Consider the following 19438-nt stretch of genomic DNA (forward strand, 5'->3'; position numbering starts at 1 on the left):
ACAATCCATCTCAATTATGTCGCTTGTATCAACAGAACAATATCTTGTTTCCATATTTTGAGCTACCGTCTCCATCATACTATGCACTAGTACTTCAATAAATAGAAAAGATATATTACGGCCACTAGTGTAAAACTGAGTCAGATAAAAAATATTTCTGAACGATGTGTACTTAGGCGTGTGCTGCAAATAGAGAAATACTAATGTAGTTACTTATTTTGGCCGATACGAATTCAAAAAGGTTTGAATTTAATAACTGCACAATATAGTGTGCCACACTTGGTGACCTGGCGAACTGAACACCTAAAGAGCGAGGGCCATCAGGCGTGGCACCCCGAGTTGAGGAACAGGACATGGTCATAAATCACCGAATATCCCAAGGCCACATTTGCGGCCTGGTTACGAGAGGTGAAGCATATGAATTTGATGCTGATTTCGAAGGGTTAAGGAAACAAAATACGACTTTACTTACAATGAACAATGACATAATCCTTTAAATTTGTTTTAGTTTTAATTGGCCCTATACTTCTAAAAATAGATCACACCTACATTATTATTATTATTGAACTCATGTACAAAGCCTGAATTAAAAGGTAAGTATATGAGTCTTGTAAGACTGTCACTGAAATATTTTGTAATGTTAACAATAATTGCATTGTACTGAAAACGTTTTCAACAACAAAACAGGAAAACTTTTATGCATTAGTTGAGATAACATTGACATATGCTATAAATATCAAATTTTGCGAGACGTTTCGTTAAATTTTGTAATGTGGTGGAACCAAGTGGAATTTTGGTGAACTGGGACTATATGGAATATGTTGTCCATCAGTGGGCTGATATTTTCCAGCCATTTAATGCATATGCAACAGAGACTGAGATATTGTTTACAAAAATAAGCATTTTCTAACCTTGGCTGTTTGTTCACCAGTCACTCCTGTTGCTAAGCAATACATTTTGCTACTTGTTTTATCGTTGTATTGTTCCCCCGAAGAGATCACCTATGGCTTGTTTACAACTTCCAGTTGAACCTACACTGGGTACAGCAAATCTAATGTGTCACATAAATCTGGGCAACCTTATGGATGTCCAGAAGCGTAACATCACTAACCGCAAATGACGAAATATTTGGGTGCAGGGTAGATTGATAGGTCTAGTCTACTGTGGGAGATGACTGTTGGGAGTTAGTGGGGCTCCTTAAGTGTTAAGGGCTGTTGCTAGCCTAGACATATGGATGTGCCACCTCCTGCCTGCTTTGACTGGAGATGCTGGTACAAAGCTGGCTTTCCCTTTTTCCAAGGAGACATTATTGAGATTAATGCCCAAAATCCTTTCTCATGGATTTTGACAGGAGGCAACACCTATCTCAACCTTACCCATCAAGAATATTATCCTGTCACTCCAGAAGCAGTGCTAAGGTCCTTTCAGGACTAAAATGCAATTTCTCGGCTTCTTGTCTTAAGAGAACAAAATAAAATTGTTGCATACATGTGTTTTTGACTGTCTTTGTGTATGATATGATTTGAAATCATATTTAAAAAGTTTTCAGACTCAAATCCGTAACTGTATATAGTCGATTTGTATTTACGTATAAATATTTGTATACATCGTTGTGATTGTTAATGTTGGAGACTTTTCAGTGTTTATTTAGTGTAGTTATTTCTTAACAGTCTAGTGAAAGTGAAATTGATGGTGTATCTTGAGGCGGAGAAGGAAAATGTTGTGTACAAGTTTGTAAAATTAGGCTATTATTTGAAAAAAAAACCGCAGGTGAATTTGGTTTGTGTTAAAAAATCTAACTTTACTTGAGACTAGACACAGTCAGGAAAAAAGAGAAACTAGAAGTATAAGTTTAGAACAGGTTTTCTTAAAATGAGATTATTTTATTTTTTGTGGTATATCCTAAGTACCGATTACTGGTCATAGCAGTACAACACGAAATAGACACGGTATGGCCCTAACAAACACCGCAGCACAAGTTCCTAGAGTGACCTCTCTGCCAATCACCACATGATGGAACGTTAGCAGTACAAACAATAACATGAAAACAATACAAATGCATTTTGACAAAGCACAAACAACAAAAAATGCATTAATTTGATGCACTACATACAAAAAAGAACTTAAAGAAGTAAAAACTAGCAGCACAAACGATCATAGTGTCACAACAATCATATCTCTTGTACATGTATGTTCAGGTGGTGTGAGACATGCCATCGGTCACACCAAATACAAAAAGAGTTCCCAAACTTTTTAACTCTATGACATTTCTGTTAAATTTACTCAATGCTTGATTTAAAGTGGAATGTACCGGAATGGCGTTCTGGTAATTCCCTCTGAAAAAAAGAACTTTTGGTTTATGCAGGAAACTTTCCCTGCACCTCAAAAATGTATATAAAAATCCCTCATATTTTGAAAATTTTCTGGGAGAGAGCCCAAGAAATCCCAGCCTTTTGGAAAGTATTCCCTATACTACAGTATGTGCACGTTTAGAGACTAAGATGGGATTTTTCGCAATTTAGAGACCAATGGGACATATACAGGAGGGATTTTCGAAAAATGAATAGGCATATATGTTAACTAGGGATCTTAAGGATGTCCATGTAAAATTGATCCAGTATTTATATGTGATTGAGTATTTCACGAACATAAGCAGAAAGACACCATTAGATTTTTATATAATTGTATAGGCAACTCATAGATAATCGATGAGATATTCAATGTTTTTATGAGTCTGCCATCATATACCTTCATACCAACTTAGTTTCATGAGAGGTTGATTGATTGCTACATGATTGTCATCATTATTTTTAGCAGTGGCTGGTCTTGTGTTGAGCAAAGAAGCCTATCTCTTTGGCTTCCAAAAGCTCCTTCATAAACTCTTTCTGAGGAAGTTGCCACCTTTTGGATTTAATTTACTGGATCAAATTTTAACCATTATTAAGGACATTTACAGATAATTTGGTTGAGTTTACTCTGAACATTTTGTTCTTATATTTCGGAAGTGCCCCAGGGCTCCTATTTGGTACCAATTTTTCTTGATTGTCAATAACACAGTTTTCCTGAACTGTGATGCGTTGACAATACTGAGATATCTGTATACATCGCTTGAGTTGTAAACATTCAACTTTACAATCAACCACTGAATGTAAGGAATAAATCAGTCCTTAGCAAAATGGTAACAGTTACTTAAAAAAATAATCCCTTGTTCTTTTCTATGAGATTGGGAGCAATAAGATCAGGAGAAAGCACATCGTGCAGGATCTTCATAGATGTCTCATGTTTTAAACACTGTCTTCAGATGAAACCAGAACAATGATTTAATTAACGGTAAGTGCAGTTTTTAATGATCTCTTGACACTCCAAACTGCACAAGTAAATCTATATTCTGATTATCACGATCCTACTTTGTTGCAGTTCCGGTTTCTGTGAAATATATTAACTCCACATATAACTGAATCCAGTTTATAACAATAATAAGAAAACACAAATTTATGTTCTTGTACAAAACAACGAGAAAAACATTAAAAATAAAACAACAGAATCAAAATACTGACATTTTCACTTGAGTTACATAATTACATAATTAATTGAAGAGTACTGAAATGTAACTTGCAGATACCACTCAATATCATTAATACTTTTTTGTTCTTTAAGCGTATAAATTACCATAAAACTAAATACTAAAAAAATAAAAGCTAAAAATTACTGGATCAAATTTGAACGATTGCCCTTCCAGGTCTATTTCAATACTGCACAAGCACATGGATTTTATTTTCTTAAGAGAATGCAAAATGATGGACTAAATTATACAACAGAACAATATAAAAATACTGTAGCAAATAAAGTGGCAAATTAAATTTTTCAAAATTTTAACAATTTAGAAAAGAAGTGTGTGTTCTTTAGAATGCATTTGTGAAAGAAGAAACAGTGTTTAATTTTGAATAGAGGAGGAAGTCATGGTTGCGTTAAGTAGATTAAACAATTGGAACGAGACAGTCATTGAATTTTTGAATACCTGATAAACGTTCATTTAGTTTTAAATCAACATCAGTAAACTCTGCTGTTAATACAATTATTCATATTTTACATACAGTGATTTGTTAATACTTTTGTTTGTAAGATTAAAACAATGAATATTTGGACTTTTAAATTTTAACAACCGCAATCAATCTACTTTCCTCAGAGAAGGAAATAAAATTGGACATATTTTATAAAAATCTATATAAAAATGTTTATATTTATTTTATATAAATTTACATAATTAATGGTAAATTTAAAAATTAGTTGTTTGTGCAAAAAATAATACAAAAACGCAAACAAAATAAATTATTGAGTAATTAATTATTTTTTTAAATTAAACGGTTGTGTTTATTTTTTTATATGAAATTAAATGTTATGACATAAGCATAGATGCACCTGATTACAATCAATTGCCAGTTGGGACCGAGGCGTTAACATTACACATCGGTTCCCAATTTAAGTTCTTTTATATTAACATGTAATGGAGAACCAAGTTTAGAGACCAGCATATCACAAATGTTAAGAGAGTACACTAGTCAGCTACAAGTTCATATTTTTAACAGTTTAACCCTTAACACGCATTCAAACCCTAAACCTTCATCAATTTCAGTACCTGAGAAATTTTCCAACGTTCACCATGTCTGCATTCACTTTCTTCATTAATCGATTCGTCATCGTTCTCTAACTCAGCAATAACCTCGGAATCAGAAAGAAACGGAGTGCCTGGTAATGACATATTCAGTTGACGAGAAAACCAAATGAAGTTACACATCGATTAATAAACAAAATCAACAGCAGATGACGATTATTTTTTTTCAGCTGTTAGTATTAGTTGCTAAGATTGCTATGCGATTGCAACACCAGTCAAAGATACCGTAGACAGGCTGCAAGAAAACTGTTGTCATGGTGATGTCAGATGCTGTCTGAGTGGAACAAGTGGAATGGTGAAATTACAATGTCGAATGAGGTCCGACATACGAGTTGTAAGGGTTAAACTTTATCAGATGCGTGGCTAGTGTTCCCTCTTAAATATTCATTTTTATGTAAGACTAAAAGGCATAAGTGCCATTGTGGCTAGTGTAAATAGGTATGAATACATTACATATAGTACAGAGTTGGAATAAAATAAATAGTCTAAAATCTATTCAAATATTTAAAATCACAATGAAATGTTTTTTAATAAGCTTAGTTAATAAAGTGCAGACTTATATGGTGGAACACATAATTACTATATACAAAAAGCGATTTCTTAGTACAGTATAATATGACATGAGATGGACGTGACATAGAAAACATACAAAAATAAATAAATTTATATTGTACGGGTAAACTGTAGTCCACAATAGTTAGTAAATAACTGCAATAAATTCTGCAGTCATAAAATACAATTCCTCAAAAAATATACTAAAACATTTTTTAAATTGTTCAAAGCCAAGTTTTACAGTTGCTACTGCGTCTATTGCAGTTCCATTAGGCCACAATTTCAAGATAGACATTAACTAATAGGATAACTCTGGAGAAAACAAATTTATAATTTGACATGAACAGATAAACAAGTTATGTATTGTACAAATATAATGGCCTATTCCTCTACTACGAGGATTTGTTTGACAATCTCTGGGAAACTATTAAATTTGGTCTAAATTCAAACTGACAGTTTAAAACCATGCTAAATTCAAGGACAACTTTACTAACATTGTGGGACCCTCGCAAGTACGAGCTCAATACTTTATAAAACAGTTAACTTAAAATTCTGAGTAAGAAAACGAGTTGGATTTACTATTGGGTGATTTACCGTTGGATTAATTAAAAAAATTTAGGTAGCATACAAAGAAAATGGACAGAGAGGCTAACTCTGCTTCCAAACATCAGCTGATATTCAATGGTCCCTTAGTTAAAAACACCCAGTTTACGATTCAAACAACTTAATTAAAGCGTAAGGGCAGAAGAGAGTTCTGTACATAACTGTTGAAAAACTAATTTCAAAGTAAATCATACCGAAACAGCTACATTATTTTCAATGAACAAAAATTTGTCAAGTATATTTGTACTTATCTCAACCTGTACACCAACGTTGGGACAGTGATTGGTTCTTAAAGGACACTGACAGAGTAGATAAATAGACACTACATCAACAACGTTACAAGAATAGAGGATTCAGCGACAACAAATCACGAAGGCAGTGTGAGATCTCTCGGTGAGGAGGTTCACAGTTTGGAGCGAGGGACTATCTCACGCCACCACTCCGGCCGCCCCATCCCATCTGATTGTGAAGTGAAGCTTTCAATCAGATTCTCGTAGAGCTGTAACAACAGATAAACAATTCAATCTAAATTGAACACAGTAGCAAATAGATTGAAATGGTATCCAACGTATCAGAAAGAATTTTTAAGAAATACTCCTTTGAAAAACCATACAGTCTCTATTGAAGATAGGGAAAAATGGGAGGCCTACCCTACTAAAGGAGTCCAGAGGTTCTATAAAAATGGCTCACACCTTGACTCTAGAGAATTTGGTATTTATGGACCAGGAGTTAACCTAGCTGGAACAGGTTAACTGGGAAAACACGCCACGGTCTTCCAAGTGGAAGTCGTGGCAATAGAATCATGCGCTAGAAGACTCATACAAATAAGGCCAAAAAAAGCAGAATATTTAATACTCTCTGACAGCCAGACTGCACTAAAGGCACCTGACGCCTTTTCGTATGATGCAAAAAAGTTTGCGAATGCAAGAATGCTCTGGTAGAACTGGCGAAGAAAAACAGAGTAACATCTGGTTGGATGCCAGGCCATGAGGGCATTCATGAAAACAAAAAAGCAGATACCCTTACCAAAATAGGTACAGGATCCCTTATGGTAGGGCTTGAGCCAGGCTGTGGAGTAACCTTCTCCTACAGCAAAGCTTTTGTAAAAGATTGGGAAAAGAGGATCCAATACCTGGAGTAGGGCCAGTAGCGTAGAAAAGAAAAGGAGATTGATATTACGGATGTTGACAGGACCTGGCCCTCTTCATTCATCAGATGAAGGTAGGTCTTAGTCATACAGATGTATGCAGACTCTGCGGAGAAGCAGAAGAATCAGCGGTACACAAATGGCTGAACTGTTCTGCTATATTTAAAAGTAGGAAAACATTCCCATGGGCATATCTTCTCAGTCCAAGAACATCAGAGAACAGGAGCCCTAAAATCTTATTGGCTTCTTTAAAAGGTTCAGATTTTGAGGGCACAAACATAAGTGAGGGAGGTGCAAAGGTCCTTTTAGAACTACATGCAGGGACTACCACCTCTTTCCCTCAGAGGAAGAAAAGAATAGCAAATATTAACTACCATCTCAATAACTTGTTATTTAGCAACAGAGTGACAAATATTTTTATGACGCAGCTAAGGCGGGAAGGACTGATTCAATGTGAATGTTGAGTTTAGCTCCAGTTCAACTTCCTCTTACATGCAGCATCTGAAATCTGATGCTGTAGCAGACTCAAGAAATCTGGAATCATGTTCGTCTGAAGGAATCCACAAACAGTCGTCGATGAACCTCAAAACGAATCCCCCTCCCCCGCATCGTTTCAACATCAGAGACACCCAGACTACAAAAAAATACTGCAATCTAGGTGAAGTTGAATTCTCATTGTCTCATCAAATGCACAATTAATGGCACAAATAACATGGCTTGTGGATCCTCCACACTGCATGGAGAAAGGTGGAGTTGAGGGTAATACACAGCAACTTTAACTTTCAGATGACATACAAAATTACGCTGTTATAAAAACTTCCTTCTATATAAAACAAAAAAAGACCAACCATGTTATCAGTGGTCACTTGGACGAGAGTGGTGTTGACACTTTTGTCATCAAGTAGCAATTAAAATGTAATCAGTAAGGTTCAAAGGGTTAAAAGTAAAGTATTCATACACATAGTGATATAATAAATATCCTAAAGATTAATAACAGTAAAATTATCTAATTCCTTCTGCTAAAATTATGGTTTTCCATCAATATTGTAAATAAGCAAATTTATTTAAACTAATAAAGCTAGATTTAATCAGTTACAGTTTCAGCATTAGATGTTCTTTTTATTTTAGTTATTTTATTCTGATATTTTTATCATATTAAATGAAACTACAAACTGAACAAATATTTTTGTATACTTTTAAAGCTGCTTTATTTTACTATATTTATTTTTCTGTTGGAATGGTATTTTATGGAGTTATTCGTAAATATTTTTAGGGGTCAATTACATTCAAGGAAGTACCCAGCAAGGGGGTCCAAGGGGTCCAGACCCTCCCCCAAATGTTAAATTTGTTCCATCACTTTTTTAGCAAACAATTATTATTATTTAAATAATTCAGTATTACTGACATGTACTGCTGACAGATTGTTCTCAACATTAAAAAGAGTCAAGAACTTTTTAAGGAACAAAATGAGGAAAGAGCGGTTGATTGCACTTGCCTTACTTTATGTCCACTACAGGAAATATCAGCCGTCTTGAACCCTCCCCCAAGAAAAAGTTTAAAGTTTAGCTACGTTCTTGATCACACTGACGAAAATATATGAATATAAGTACAGTAATTGAATGGTTCTTATAAACACTACTAATAAGTTTATTGTGCACATTTAAGAACCTTGCCATCCTTTCGAGCCAATACAGAGTTAAGGATGAAGTCTGGTGGAGCAAGGGCCTCTACAAGACTGACCGCCTCAGGTCTCAGATCGGTGCAAAGCTGCAGTATGGCAGAGTTGATGTTATCAGCCAGCTGGGGACCTTCGCAATACCCTCCTGTAAAAAGAACAATGTGCCTTAATTATGTAATTTTGTTTTTAAGCAAAAATTATTCATGAAAAGACTACAAAAGGGCTTAGTAAGCAATAGTGTTATTAAAATTTGAACTGAATCTGATTCATTTGTGCCAATAAACAGCTTCAATGCAGAGCAAGATGGCATACCGCTGATATGTTGCAGTGACATCAGAACCTTTTGTAGCAACGTTACAAAATAAGCGTAACTAGTGTTCTCAGTAATGTATAGCCTACAGGTGTCCAAAGAGTCTCCTCTCCAATTAGCTTTTGAACAAATATATCAACCATTATCCATGGAGAGATCGTTATAAGACTATAAATCTTTTTTTTATATGAGAACTTCATCCCCCAAACATTAAATGGGAGGTTTGGGGGATGTTAACATTATTTATTTAAACACCCATCAAGTTACCTCTCATTTTAAAGACTCTAGTAAAAGAAGAACCATGCTAAAAACTACAAAATCTATCTCAATCCAGCACAAAATGGTGGCCTATCAACGTTTTCATAAATGACCTTTTCCAAACTTGTTTACCAAGTACTGATATTAATCTTTTGTTCAATCACAAGTGTAGGCTTGGTTTACATTCATGCAGCCACGGCTTGAGACCTAGCGACAGGCAGTGAGACAGACAGACATCATGTGATATTGGCCACATCCCTTCCTTTCTCTCAATTGTTTTTAACCACATCATAGGAAAAATCATACCACTGAGCGTAGCACTGCACCTGTCAAACTTTGCACCTTGTTTATTCCCTAGATTGTGTATCTTTTATCACACAAAAGCAATTCTCTATATCCACAATGACTATCTAAAAATAGTAGCAGGGATGGGCACATATCAATTTGTTTATTTGCAAGTGAAGATTTTCATGATGAAGATTTTCAGGGTCATGTGGAGACCCTGGTGTAACCCTAACAGACACAAGATATTAATCGTCATATTATAGGAGTGAGAAGGAAATGATCCAAGAGATCATACAAATTCTACACTTACACTGTTCAGAAAGCTACTCAGCATACTACACGTCCTATACTTAGTACACCTACCTTGGTAGAGGCTGCTAAGATGGGACTGTAGACAGGTGAGAGCGTAGAGGTAGTAGAGGTTCTCCAACACTGGCCGCAGATCTGCTTCACTGTTTTCACAGTGGCTCCAGAAGTACTTCAGTACGTTATTCTGCACAGATACAATTAGTTAATCTACAATTGAAAAATACAGTTTTATATGCATGCTATACTGTAAAATAGTACATAGAAATGATAGCAGGTCAACTATTTGATTGGAAACATATTCAATTCAGACGCTCCTTCTAAAACAAATGCGTCAAGGAGCTAACAGTAAAACTTGTTACTGTATCATTATTATAATCTATTAAAACATACTAACATATGTTAGTAAGTTTATATCATGATAACTAAGTTAACATATTAATTATCAAATTTAAATAGGTACAATAATAACTAAAACACAAAATTTGAAAAGCCAATGGCAAGTCATACAAAAATTCTTACCATTACCATCACAGGTAATGCCTATGGGGTCCCTACTTTATTTTGTTTTTATAGTTTTTGCTTTGATGTTATGTTATAATTTTGGTATAATTTGTGAAAATGTTGTATATTTTTGGAGAAATAAAGATTATTTTGAATTGAATTGAATTCTAAGTTTTTGAAATATGTATATTTAAATGTTTGTTAAAAAAAGGCGACTGCCCATAAATTAGATGTTCTCTATATATTTGTGAGAAATAAATTTGAGATCATGTTTTAGTGGTATATAATGACTGTATATTTTTAAAAATTACAACATAAGTAAAATTGTCTCACAATACCTACCAATGAGTGATTTAGTGAATATTTTAAGGTAGAACTACAAATTCGAAAAAGTTTTGGCAAATATTAAAATATTATCTTGTCAGAGAAACAAATGACCTGTCTGCTGTTTGTCAAACTTTATTTTTTAAATAAATAAAGAGAAGGATGGCACGCACCTGGGCAAAAGCAAGGGAGAGTGTGTGAGCGTGGAACACCTGACTGAGGTTTCTGGCTGTGAACCTGTCCGACTGAGCAGTTAGGGAGTCGACCTTGGCTTGTGTAGTCTCCAGCAACCAACAGACTAGCCAGTCAAATGTCTCCTCAACAACTGCAGACATAAACATACTCAACTGAGAAGTAACCTATTTCAAGGATATGATAGAGAGACATGTTTTAGTCTGTCTCAGCAGTGAGTGAGTCGACCTTGGCTTGTGTAGTCTCCAGCAACCAACAGACTAGCCAGTCAAATGTCTCCTCAACAACTGCAGACATAAACATACTCAACTGAGAAGTAACCTATTTCAAGGATATGATAGACATGTTTTAGTCCGTCTGAGCAGTGAGTGAGTCGACCTTGGCTTGTGTAGTCTCCAGCAACCAACAGACTAGCCAGTCAAATGTCTCCTCAACAACTGCAGACATAAACATACTCAACTGAGAAGTAACCTATTTCAAGGATATGATAGAGAGACATGTTTCAATTACAATGTCAATACTTGTTCAATAAATTATTACAGATAATTAAATTGAGTTAATTATAATCAATCCCAAATTTATCTTGGATCATCAAGAGAACAATCATTATAGCAAAATACAAGGGTTGTCCGAAAAATAACAGACGTTTTGAAATTAAAAATAACAAATGTTATTATTTACAGTTTGAAGGTAAATTCTTAGGCTATTTTTCTACATAATCAAGCTTTATAATACCCTCTCAGTAGAAATCTGCTGTCTGTGAGTTCAACCGCTAGTTTACATCGGTTTAGCGTTAGTGTCAAATCGTTACATAGCGAGCCATGCCTTCATCAGTAACAGGTTGTAGTCTTTGGTATTAAAGTACATTTGACTTAAAATCAGCATATTTATTCATAAAAATCAAAAAAATAACTATTTACAAAACTGTTTATTTCAAATAAATTTCAATTTCATCGTAAAATGTAATCAAACTGAAAATATTAATTACATTTTACTATAAAACAAGACAAAAGTTTCAAACTAATCACAACACTGATAAAGAATAATAACGAGATATGTAGTAAACGGGCACTTGTGACAACCGAGAAAGCAGTAATACACGCCAAGGATTTTTTAGGATGGCTCTGTAGGAGACGCAGAACTGACAAGCAGATGGTCGGAGTTAGACAAAGGGCGCTCCTCTCCCCCTGCCACAGAGTGAAGGTTGTTTATAAATACTTCCTTAGTAACCATGATAAGCACAGAGCGTGCACCGAGCATTTCAAAGGCCTTTTGTAAACTAAAAAACTCTACAAGAGACATAATCTATAATATCGGATATATCTGTATTTGTCGTTTTGATCAAAGTCTATCATTCTAATATATCCGTCTACAGCGTGGGAAGGGTTAAAAGTGATTAATTTTATTTTACCTTGAAGTGAATTCAAGAGAAGATGAAAGAGAGTTGTGTAATCCAGCATAACCTCAAAGATGGCCTGTTGAGAAAGTAACTTGAGATACTATTTATATATATGGAATTGCAGGTGAACAAGCAAAAATAATCACATTGCACCACAACACCTCCACAATAATGACTGCAATATAACTCCACTGCAAGATCTGTTACATATAGCAATAAACATGGAACCTTTATACTTAATTGAAGTTTGAATTAATCCAAGACAAGAGGCATTCTAACGTGGTGGTACTAAATGTAACTGAACATTGAAACATCACACTAACACCATTTTGAATCATGACATAATGATTCAACCGACCTGGGCAAGTTAGCCTCCACCACTAATACATCTGATCAACTACAAATGGAACCACCAATGTGGGGCTTGACCAATACTCATCCTACTACAATAGATCTACAACAAATGGCGCCCAGCGTGGAACATACATCCATCAATAAATTTCATGTACAACACATTGTGAACACTGGTTTGTCCATTTATAAAATCAATGCTACACTGCCTCACTCAGCTTTCGCTCATTATTCCTTGACTGTACACATCACAAATCTGGTGGTAAATTTCAATTGATTTGCCATTTTTCAGCAACAAAAATCTTATCACACATGGCACCTCACAATTGGCAGGATTTTCAATTGCAGCATTTCAACACTCCAAAGTACAATAGGCATAATGCACAATCTACCATGACTGGTTGCATACTGAGTGGAAGAACATTCTTAAGCCAAGATGGTGGTGCTAGCCCCCTGCGTCATGTCAAAACGTCTCTTACTTTCTGGACAGCTCTCGTAAGTTTATGAAAAGAAATTTATTAATTTTATTTCCAAATCCAAACAAAATATTAAAAATTTTAAAAAGTAAATTTTTTTCTTTCTGGTAAAATATATTTACAAATATTATAATACAATTACCAAATATCTATTTGTTAGTATATTGTAATCATCTAACAGTGAAAAATACAGAATAAAAGTATACACATTTACTATAGTAACCATCAACTTGCCAGTGTAGCGGAAAGTTTAATGAATGGAGGGACTAACACAGTTCTCAATGGTGCTTGCATCTAAGCATCATTGGCAAACAAGAAAATATGTATGTAACATTAGCTCACATTTTACAAATGCAAAGCACCCGGATAACTGGTTTAAACCATTGATGAATTCATTTAAATGAATAGAAGCTTTATATGAAATCTACTGCATTTGGTAATTGAAGCATTAACGTACTGAATCACAAAGCCAAAGAAAAAAAGGAAAGGAAAAGAAGAGTATAAACATTTTAACAGTGTTCTAACAGTGTCTATATATATCACCTTCTCTGATTTTAAAATAAGACTATATGTTGAATAAACTATTCCAATTTGATTAGCCACTGTCAAATCAGATAAACCTACAAATACTTATGCCAGATTTTAACTTAACTGATCATGCAGTATTTAATGAAAGACAAACAAGAGGACGTTTTAATTTGTATGTTACTATACACTCAAAACAACATTATTCTCAAGAGTGAATCTGACTGTAGAAACAAGTATTTTCATGTGCAAAAATTCCCCTCCTTGCATGCACACAAACCGCTATTCTATCAAAGACAAGATGCTACAAGAAGTTACGGGCAAGGTAAAAGTGCTAACCTACAATTATGTGAGCGGACAGGCCTGCCGTAGTAGTGTGCGTTGTTCAGTGACGTGGACGTCAGGTAGTGGACACAGGACAGGGGGAAGTACAACTGCTCACTGTCCCCGTTCAACTGCTGAGCCTGCCTCAGCAGCCAGTTGGTTGTCTGCTGCAGCAGCACGTTATTGTCTCCCTCATAGGTCACCGTGGGGTCGTGGTTGTTACGCAAGTCCCCCAATGCTGCCGCTGCAACGAATGAAATTGTTCACTTTGACAAACACAGACACATTGTTCTAGTGAACACTGAACACTAATTTTAAAATTTACAACTATTCCTGGTATTCCTAATAAAAAATATGGTAATTTTTTAAACAAGCCTCAGGTATAGTAGTCATACAAAAATATACAGTATAAGCTTGTGCAAATCATATAACAATTTATTAATACATTTTGAAGGGTTTGCTTAGTGAAAGTCAGACATCTTATTTTACCAGGTGAAGTTAGGGCTAAGAAGCCCTCCCTAACACTTAATCAGGGGACCAACGGCTTAGTTGTGACTTCCGAACCACCACCAATGATTGGACAGGCAGACTGCTGCAAGGACAGGATCACTCAGCGGTTACCCATCCAAGTAGCAGCAATGCTTGTGATAACCGCCATTTCCACTACAGCACACTATTGGCCAGTGGTCATTCCTTAGTGTTCTAAGGATAGAATACAATTAAAAACTATTATTACACGAGTAAAATCATGGAAGAATGAAAGCATTGGTAGCAAATGAGGTAGCAAGTATAAAAACAAAATGTATTTTGAAATTAAAACACATAATTAATAAAAATGAATGTAACAATACTCCTTGGTAGAAGCTACCAACCTTTCAGATAACCATTGCCACCACAAGCTTCCCTTGCCTCTTGGATGGCATCCCGTGCTGCCCAAGTGAGCAGAGGCTTGCTGCAGCAGACGATAGCGTGTACTCCGGACACCATGTTGGACTGCAGAAATATAGAGAAAATACTGATTTTGCAATATGATAAGATTGGACTAAAATTAGCTAAAGATGGTCCATTGAATTTTAAATTCTAAGACTATTTTACAATTCCTACGGAAGAGAATAAGCAGTTAATGTTTCTTAACAAAGTGTCTGGGGTTGTTAAACACTCCATCCATTGACTCTTAAAATTTTTTCTAATTTTTTAAACACTTAAAAAAAAATCAAAGAACATCTCAATGACACAATAGGTTTTAGCCTATTATGATCCTAATAAAAATTATAAACATACTGGGCTTAACCCTTAGGCCTCAGCAGGCCACTCCTCATCTCTTGTACAACTCAGATGAAATTATAGGTAGTTGTCCTCTCAGTTCAGTGGGTCATGCCTACGAGTTGGCTGTGTAATGGAGTCTTCACTTAAAGATTACACAACCAAATATGTCACTCTGATTTGGATTTAAATGGCAGCATTTGGGCTTCCACCCTTTAAATTACTAAAATCAAAACAAATAATCTAAAAGCAATTATCAAATACTTAAAATTTTTACTAGCTTTAACTTTAACCCTTCCCGGGTCAATGACGGTTATATACGCCTAACTTAACATTTCCCGGGGGTCATATGCGTATATTTACGCATACACTTATTTTGGCCAAGCGTCAAGTGCGTGTATATACGCATAATCATGTTCATGAATATCCTTATTGTTTGCAGTTGTCAGCTATTCCAGCTAATCGGGAACATAATATAAGTGGTTTGGCGGCAGTATAGTTGGGGGGGGGGGGTACCGGAGTGGCTTGAGCAGCTTGGGGGAGGGGGATGAGGGTTTTTAACGGCAACTGAATGAAGGTCATTGTCGGTTGCCTGTTTGTTTACTGAGTCGCTCTCCACTCGGCGTACTGAACTGACGTTGTTAGGTTGTTTCATACTCGATCATACGTATTGAATTGATGTAGATGAAATTTATAATGTACGTTGCCTTAGAATAAGTCATGAATATTTTATTCCTACATCCCTATTTTATTCCAGGGCTACAATAAGTTGACCCTGGAAGGGTTAAAGTGGTTTTATTAGTAAAAACATTCTTTTTTACCTGTAAATGGTTTGATTATATTTTAACATATTATTTAAAATAATTGTGTTACTGAAATTTTTTAGTTTACGATCACAGTAATCAGTGGAATTTAGACTAAACTCTCCTTGCTACACTGTAGAACAACAAAATACTACATATCTCTTCTTCCATTACGATGAATTTTCACCAACTATGGTTCATACTATAGTACGAGACATATCACTGCAAGCCTGGTCACTTACCGCAGCCCATTTCCTCCCTTACCTTTGTGGCGTTGCCACATTGTTATATCAGCTGATTCTCAGTATAAGGCGACACAACAATGCCTTGCTTCGTTCTGGTTTGTTTACATCTGTTTTTTTTCAGCGTTCAATTATTGTGCATGTTTTTACTTTATTATTATTTTTACTCATGTTCAGTGTAAACACGTATTAATTTAAATCGTGAAAGTAAAGGATTCAGGAAGATAGATGAGAAGTAAAGATGAACAGTAATAACGATCACTTGATTGTTTAATTCCATTGATTATCCATCACTAGTTATTCTTCCAGTACAGGTGGCAACACTGTACTACATCCCAGACTTGCATTAATATGTGTCTTGTCTTGATGTTCAAATGTGTCGAAAAATACGAATACCAAGAATTTATGTGTCAAGCTTATTTACAAAGCAAGTTTGTTTTGAATTACAATAATTTAAAGCCATTGCAAATACCACTCTTAGATAGATTTATAATTTTCCACCCCTAATAAAAATTATCTATAAATTTCTGAAATAGGGGTGATTTGATCTTTTGGTTTTTTTTATTGATGAACTAAAAACTGCTATTCTATAGAAAATTACTCAAGTTTTTATCTATTATAATAGAAGATACAATCAATACATTTCATTCTCTCGTATAGGTATATATATATTTGCACAAACTGACCAACATCTTCATGTCTTCTGATCCACTGTGTGAGAGGACCACACAGTCCAGGTACTGGTTACAGAAGTCCCTCACAAACACCTTCAGTACGTAGGCAGCTGCTAAATGTTTGAACAATCTCCATTGCTGCAACATAAATGTCACAGTGTTCATTAATATTGCAAACACTTACGCTCGTAAAGTCATTCAATTGGGTGGATATATATTAAACAGGGTGTCCCATAAGTCTTCTAAAGGGCGGTCTATTTCCAAGTATTATGCCCATCCACAAATCCTAGAACTAACACATTTGCAATTCAAGAGCGTACAATAAAAAAAAACTATCTGACAAAAATTAGCCCTTTGGCTTGCAAAAGAAACTTTTTCCTGCACCTCAGAAATGCATGTCATTCAAAATTTTCTGGTGGACAGGGCCCCCAGAACCCCTTTCTTTTAGGAGGTTTCCCACACTCCTAAGAGGTTACAGTTCTGCCATCTCTAGTCCTAGAAATCTAGCACTGTATTAAAGGGAAAATTTGGTATTAACATTAAAACAACAAAAATTGGAAAAAAAGCACTTATAGTAAACCAAAGAGGAACCAAATGGACAGAAGAATGGAAGAAAGAACATAGTGAACACATGGAAAGAGATTGGGAAAAACGAAAAACAACCAAAGGGTTAAAAAATCATGAAGGTATTCAATTTTCTGCGCTATTTTAAATAGGGAATAATCGAAAATAATAATAATACTAAATCAAAATAATTACACTACTTAGGGATTTACCAAATTTGTAATAATGATGCCATTTGCTCACTATCACTGACTGTCAATATCTGATTATTTTATTGATTAAAATTGTAGGAGATAAATGTTACTTGTAATTTATACAAGAGTTGATATTACACATTTCTTTACCACATTATATTGGAATTAATTACTAATTATTATTAATAATTATGTATCAGTTTCCAAAGTTGAGTTACCGTTGTTCTGCATTCTTGTGTAAAAAAATTCTTTCTTGAGTAAGAACCAGTAAAAAATTACCAGTTCCTCAGTCCTAGTTTTTTTTTCGGTCAAACAAAAAGTACTGCAGTAAGTCTGGTTAGAATTAAAGAAATCCTGCTGTTAAAAGTGTTAATTTATTTCCCTTTGATTTGATATTTTAAGGACACAAAAACTTATTCAACAAACATTCTGTGCTTACTTACATGCAGTTGGTAGGATAGTAAGGGCTGCTCTTGACCTGATAAATCACAGAACTGTGTACGTTGCGCCGCGTATCTCACTGCGATTGTGACAGCGCAAGCCAGTGAGTTGGAGCTCTCCTGCATGATGGCTACGCGGCCGGCTGACAGATTCTCCAGTGCAGCACCTATAATAATAAATAAAATGTGTAATATAAAATACTACATTATTATACCTGTTATATTTTGTCATATACAGAATTAGAAAGAATGTAATAAAACCTGCATTAAACAATATTAAAATAAAACTTTCAACTAAATTTTAATAAATATCCCTACATTTTAGAAAAAAATTGAACTGAAAGCTAAACTGTGTCGAAATCTTTTTTAGACTGAACACATACAAATTTTGAAAGTAATATACCAATAACATAAAATATTATAGCTTAACAAAAAGGATTGATTTTTGGTACCTTATTTCACTCAATATTTAAAGCCCATCATAAAAAAAATCATGCATCCCTTAATTTTTGCTGGTAAAAAACTACAACAGTGTACTTGGACTGTGAATTTAAATTTAAAAAAAAAATAGGAGAAAGTGGCATTTTTTAATGATTATCAAAGGGTTAATGGGACATAATTCATGGTAGGTGAGTTACAGGATCCTCTTTAATTGTGTACTCACCTGTAGAATACATAATTTGTTGATTTATGTTATAATTTATTTATTTTGAGTATCAATAATAAAAGAAGTTTTGATGTTAATATTGCAAAATTAAAGTAAATGGCAAAATTTCTTTCATCCCTAAAACATTTTTTAAGTTCAAACTGTTGGATGATGAGAATATCCAATTAGTCCCTTGAGATTAGAATTATTTAGGTTCAACTGAAATCATGTCATTTCCAAATGGTAACCACAATCTCTATTCCATTATTTACCTAATTATTAAATTCTTGTACAAGAATTGTTTGAATTATTAGATTAACAGCGATTACAAAATTATTTTTATTGTTATACATTGAATAAGGAAGGTTATTACAAAGTGGTACTTACCCAATATCCGTTGAGGATCTGTAAATGAAGTTTCGTACTCTCCGTCTGGTGTTACGTCTCCGATACGATTCAGCAGGTTCTCTCTGGGTATCCTATACATGTTGAATATAATAAACCTGAAACCAGAAATAAAATTAGCAACTGAAAATTCCAAGAACTTTTGCTATTAAAAAAATTTTAAAAAGTACATGACCAATATGAAACAGAAATCTATTAAAAAAGAATGGTCCTGAGGAATTCGAACAAGACTTGTAGATAAAAGTGATAGGTAAATCTTTAATTTGAAATAGCAACTAAATAGTCTCTAAATACATTACAA

General features: G+C 34.6%; 1 protein-coding gene across 1 annotated transcript in view; it reads right to left on the bottom strand.

The window, feature by feature from the left end:
* Nucleotides 1-11192: 11192 nt before the first annotated feature.
* Nucleotides 11193-19438, bottom strand: part of LOC124367500 (peroxisomal acyl-coenzyme A oxidase 3-like) — a 38401-nt gene continuing 30155 nt past the window's right edge. The window contains exons 7-12 of the mRNA XM_046824358.1: nt 19120-19235; nt 18090-18253; nt 16901-17026; nt 14779-14899; nt 13922-14150; nt 11193-11268 (exon numbers count right to left, since the gene is read on the bottom strand). Of these exons, the coding sequence (XP_046680314.1) occupies nt 11262-11268; nt 13922-14150; nt 14779-14899; nt 16901-17026; nt 18090-18253; nt 19120-19235 (763 nt within the window). The 3' untranslated portion in view covers nt 11193-11261. The remainder of the gene's footprint in view (nt 11269-13921; nt 14151-14778; nt 14900-16900; nt 17027-18089; nt 18254-19119; nt 19236-19438) is intronic.

This window comes from Homalodisca vitripennis, chromosome 8, assembly GCF_021130785.1.
Source record: "Homalodisca vitripennis isolate AUS2020 chromosome 8, UT_GWSS_2.1, whole genome shotgun sequence".
In the NCBI taxonomy this organism is placed as follows: domain Eukaryota; kingdom Metazoa; phylum Arthropoda; class Insecta; order Hemiptera; family Cicadellidae; genus Homalodisca; species Homalodisca vitripennis.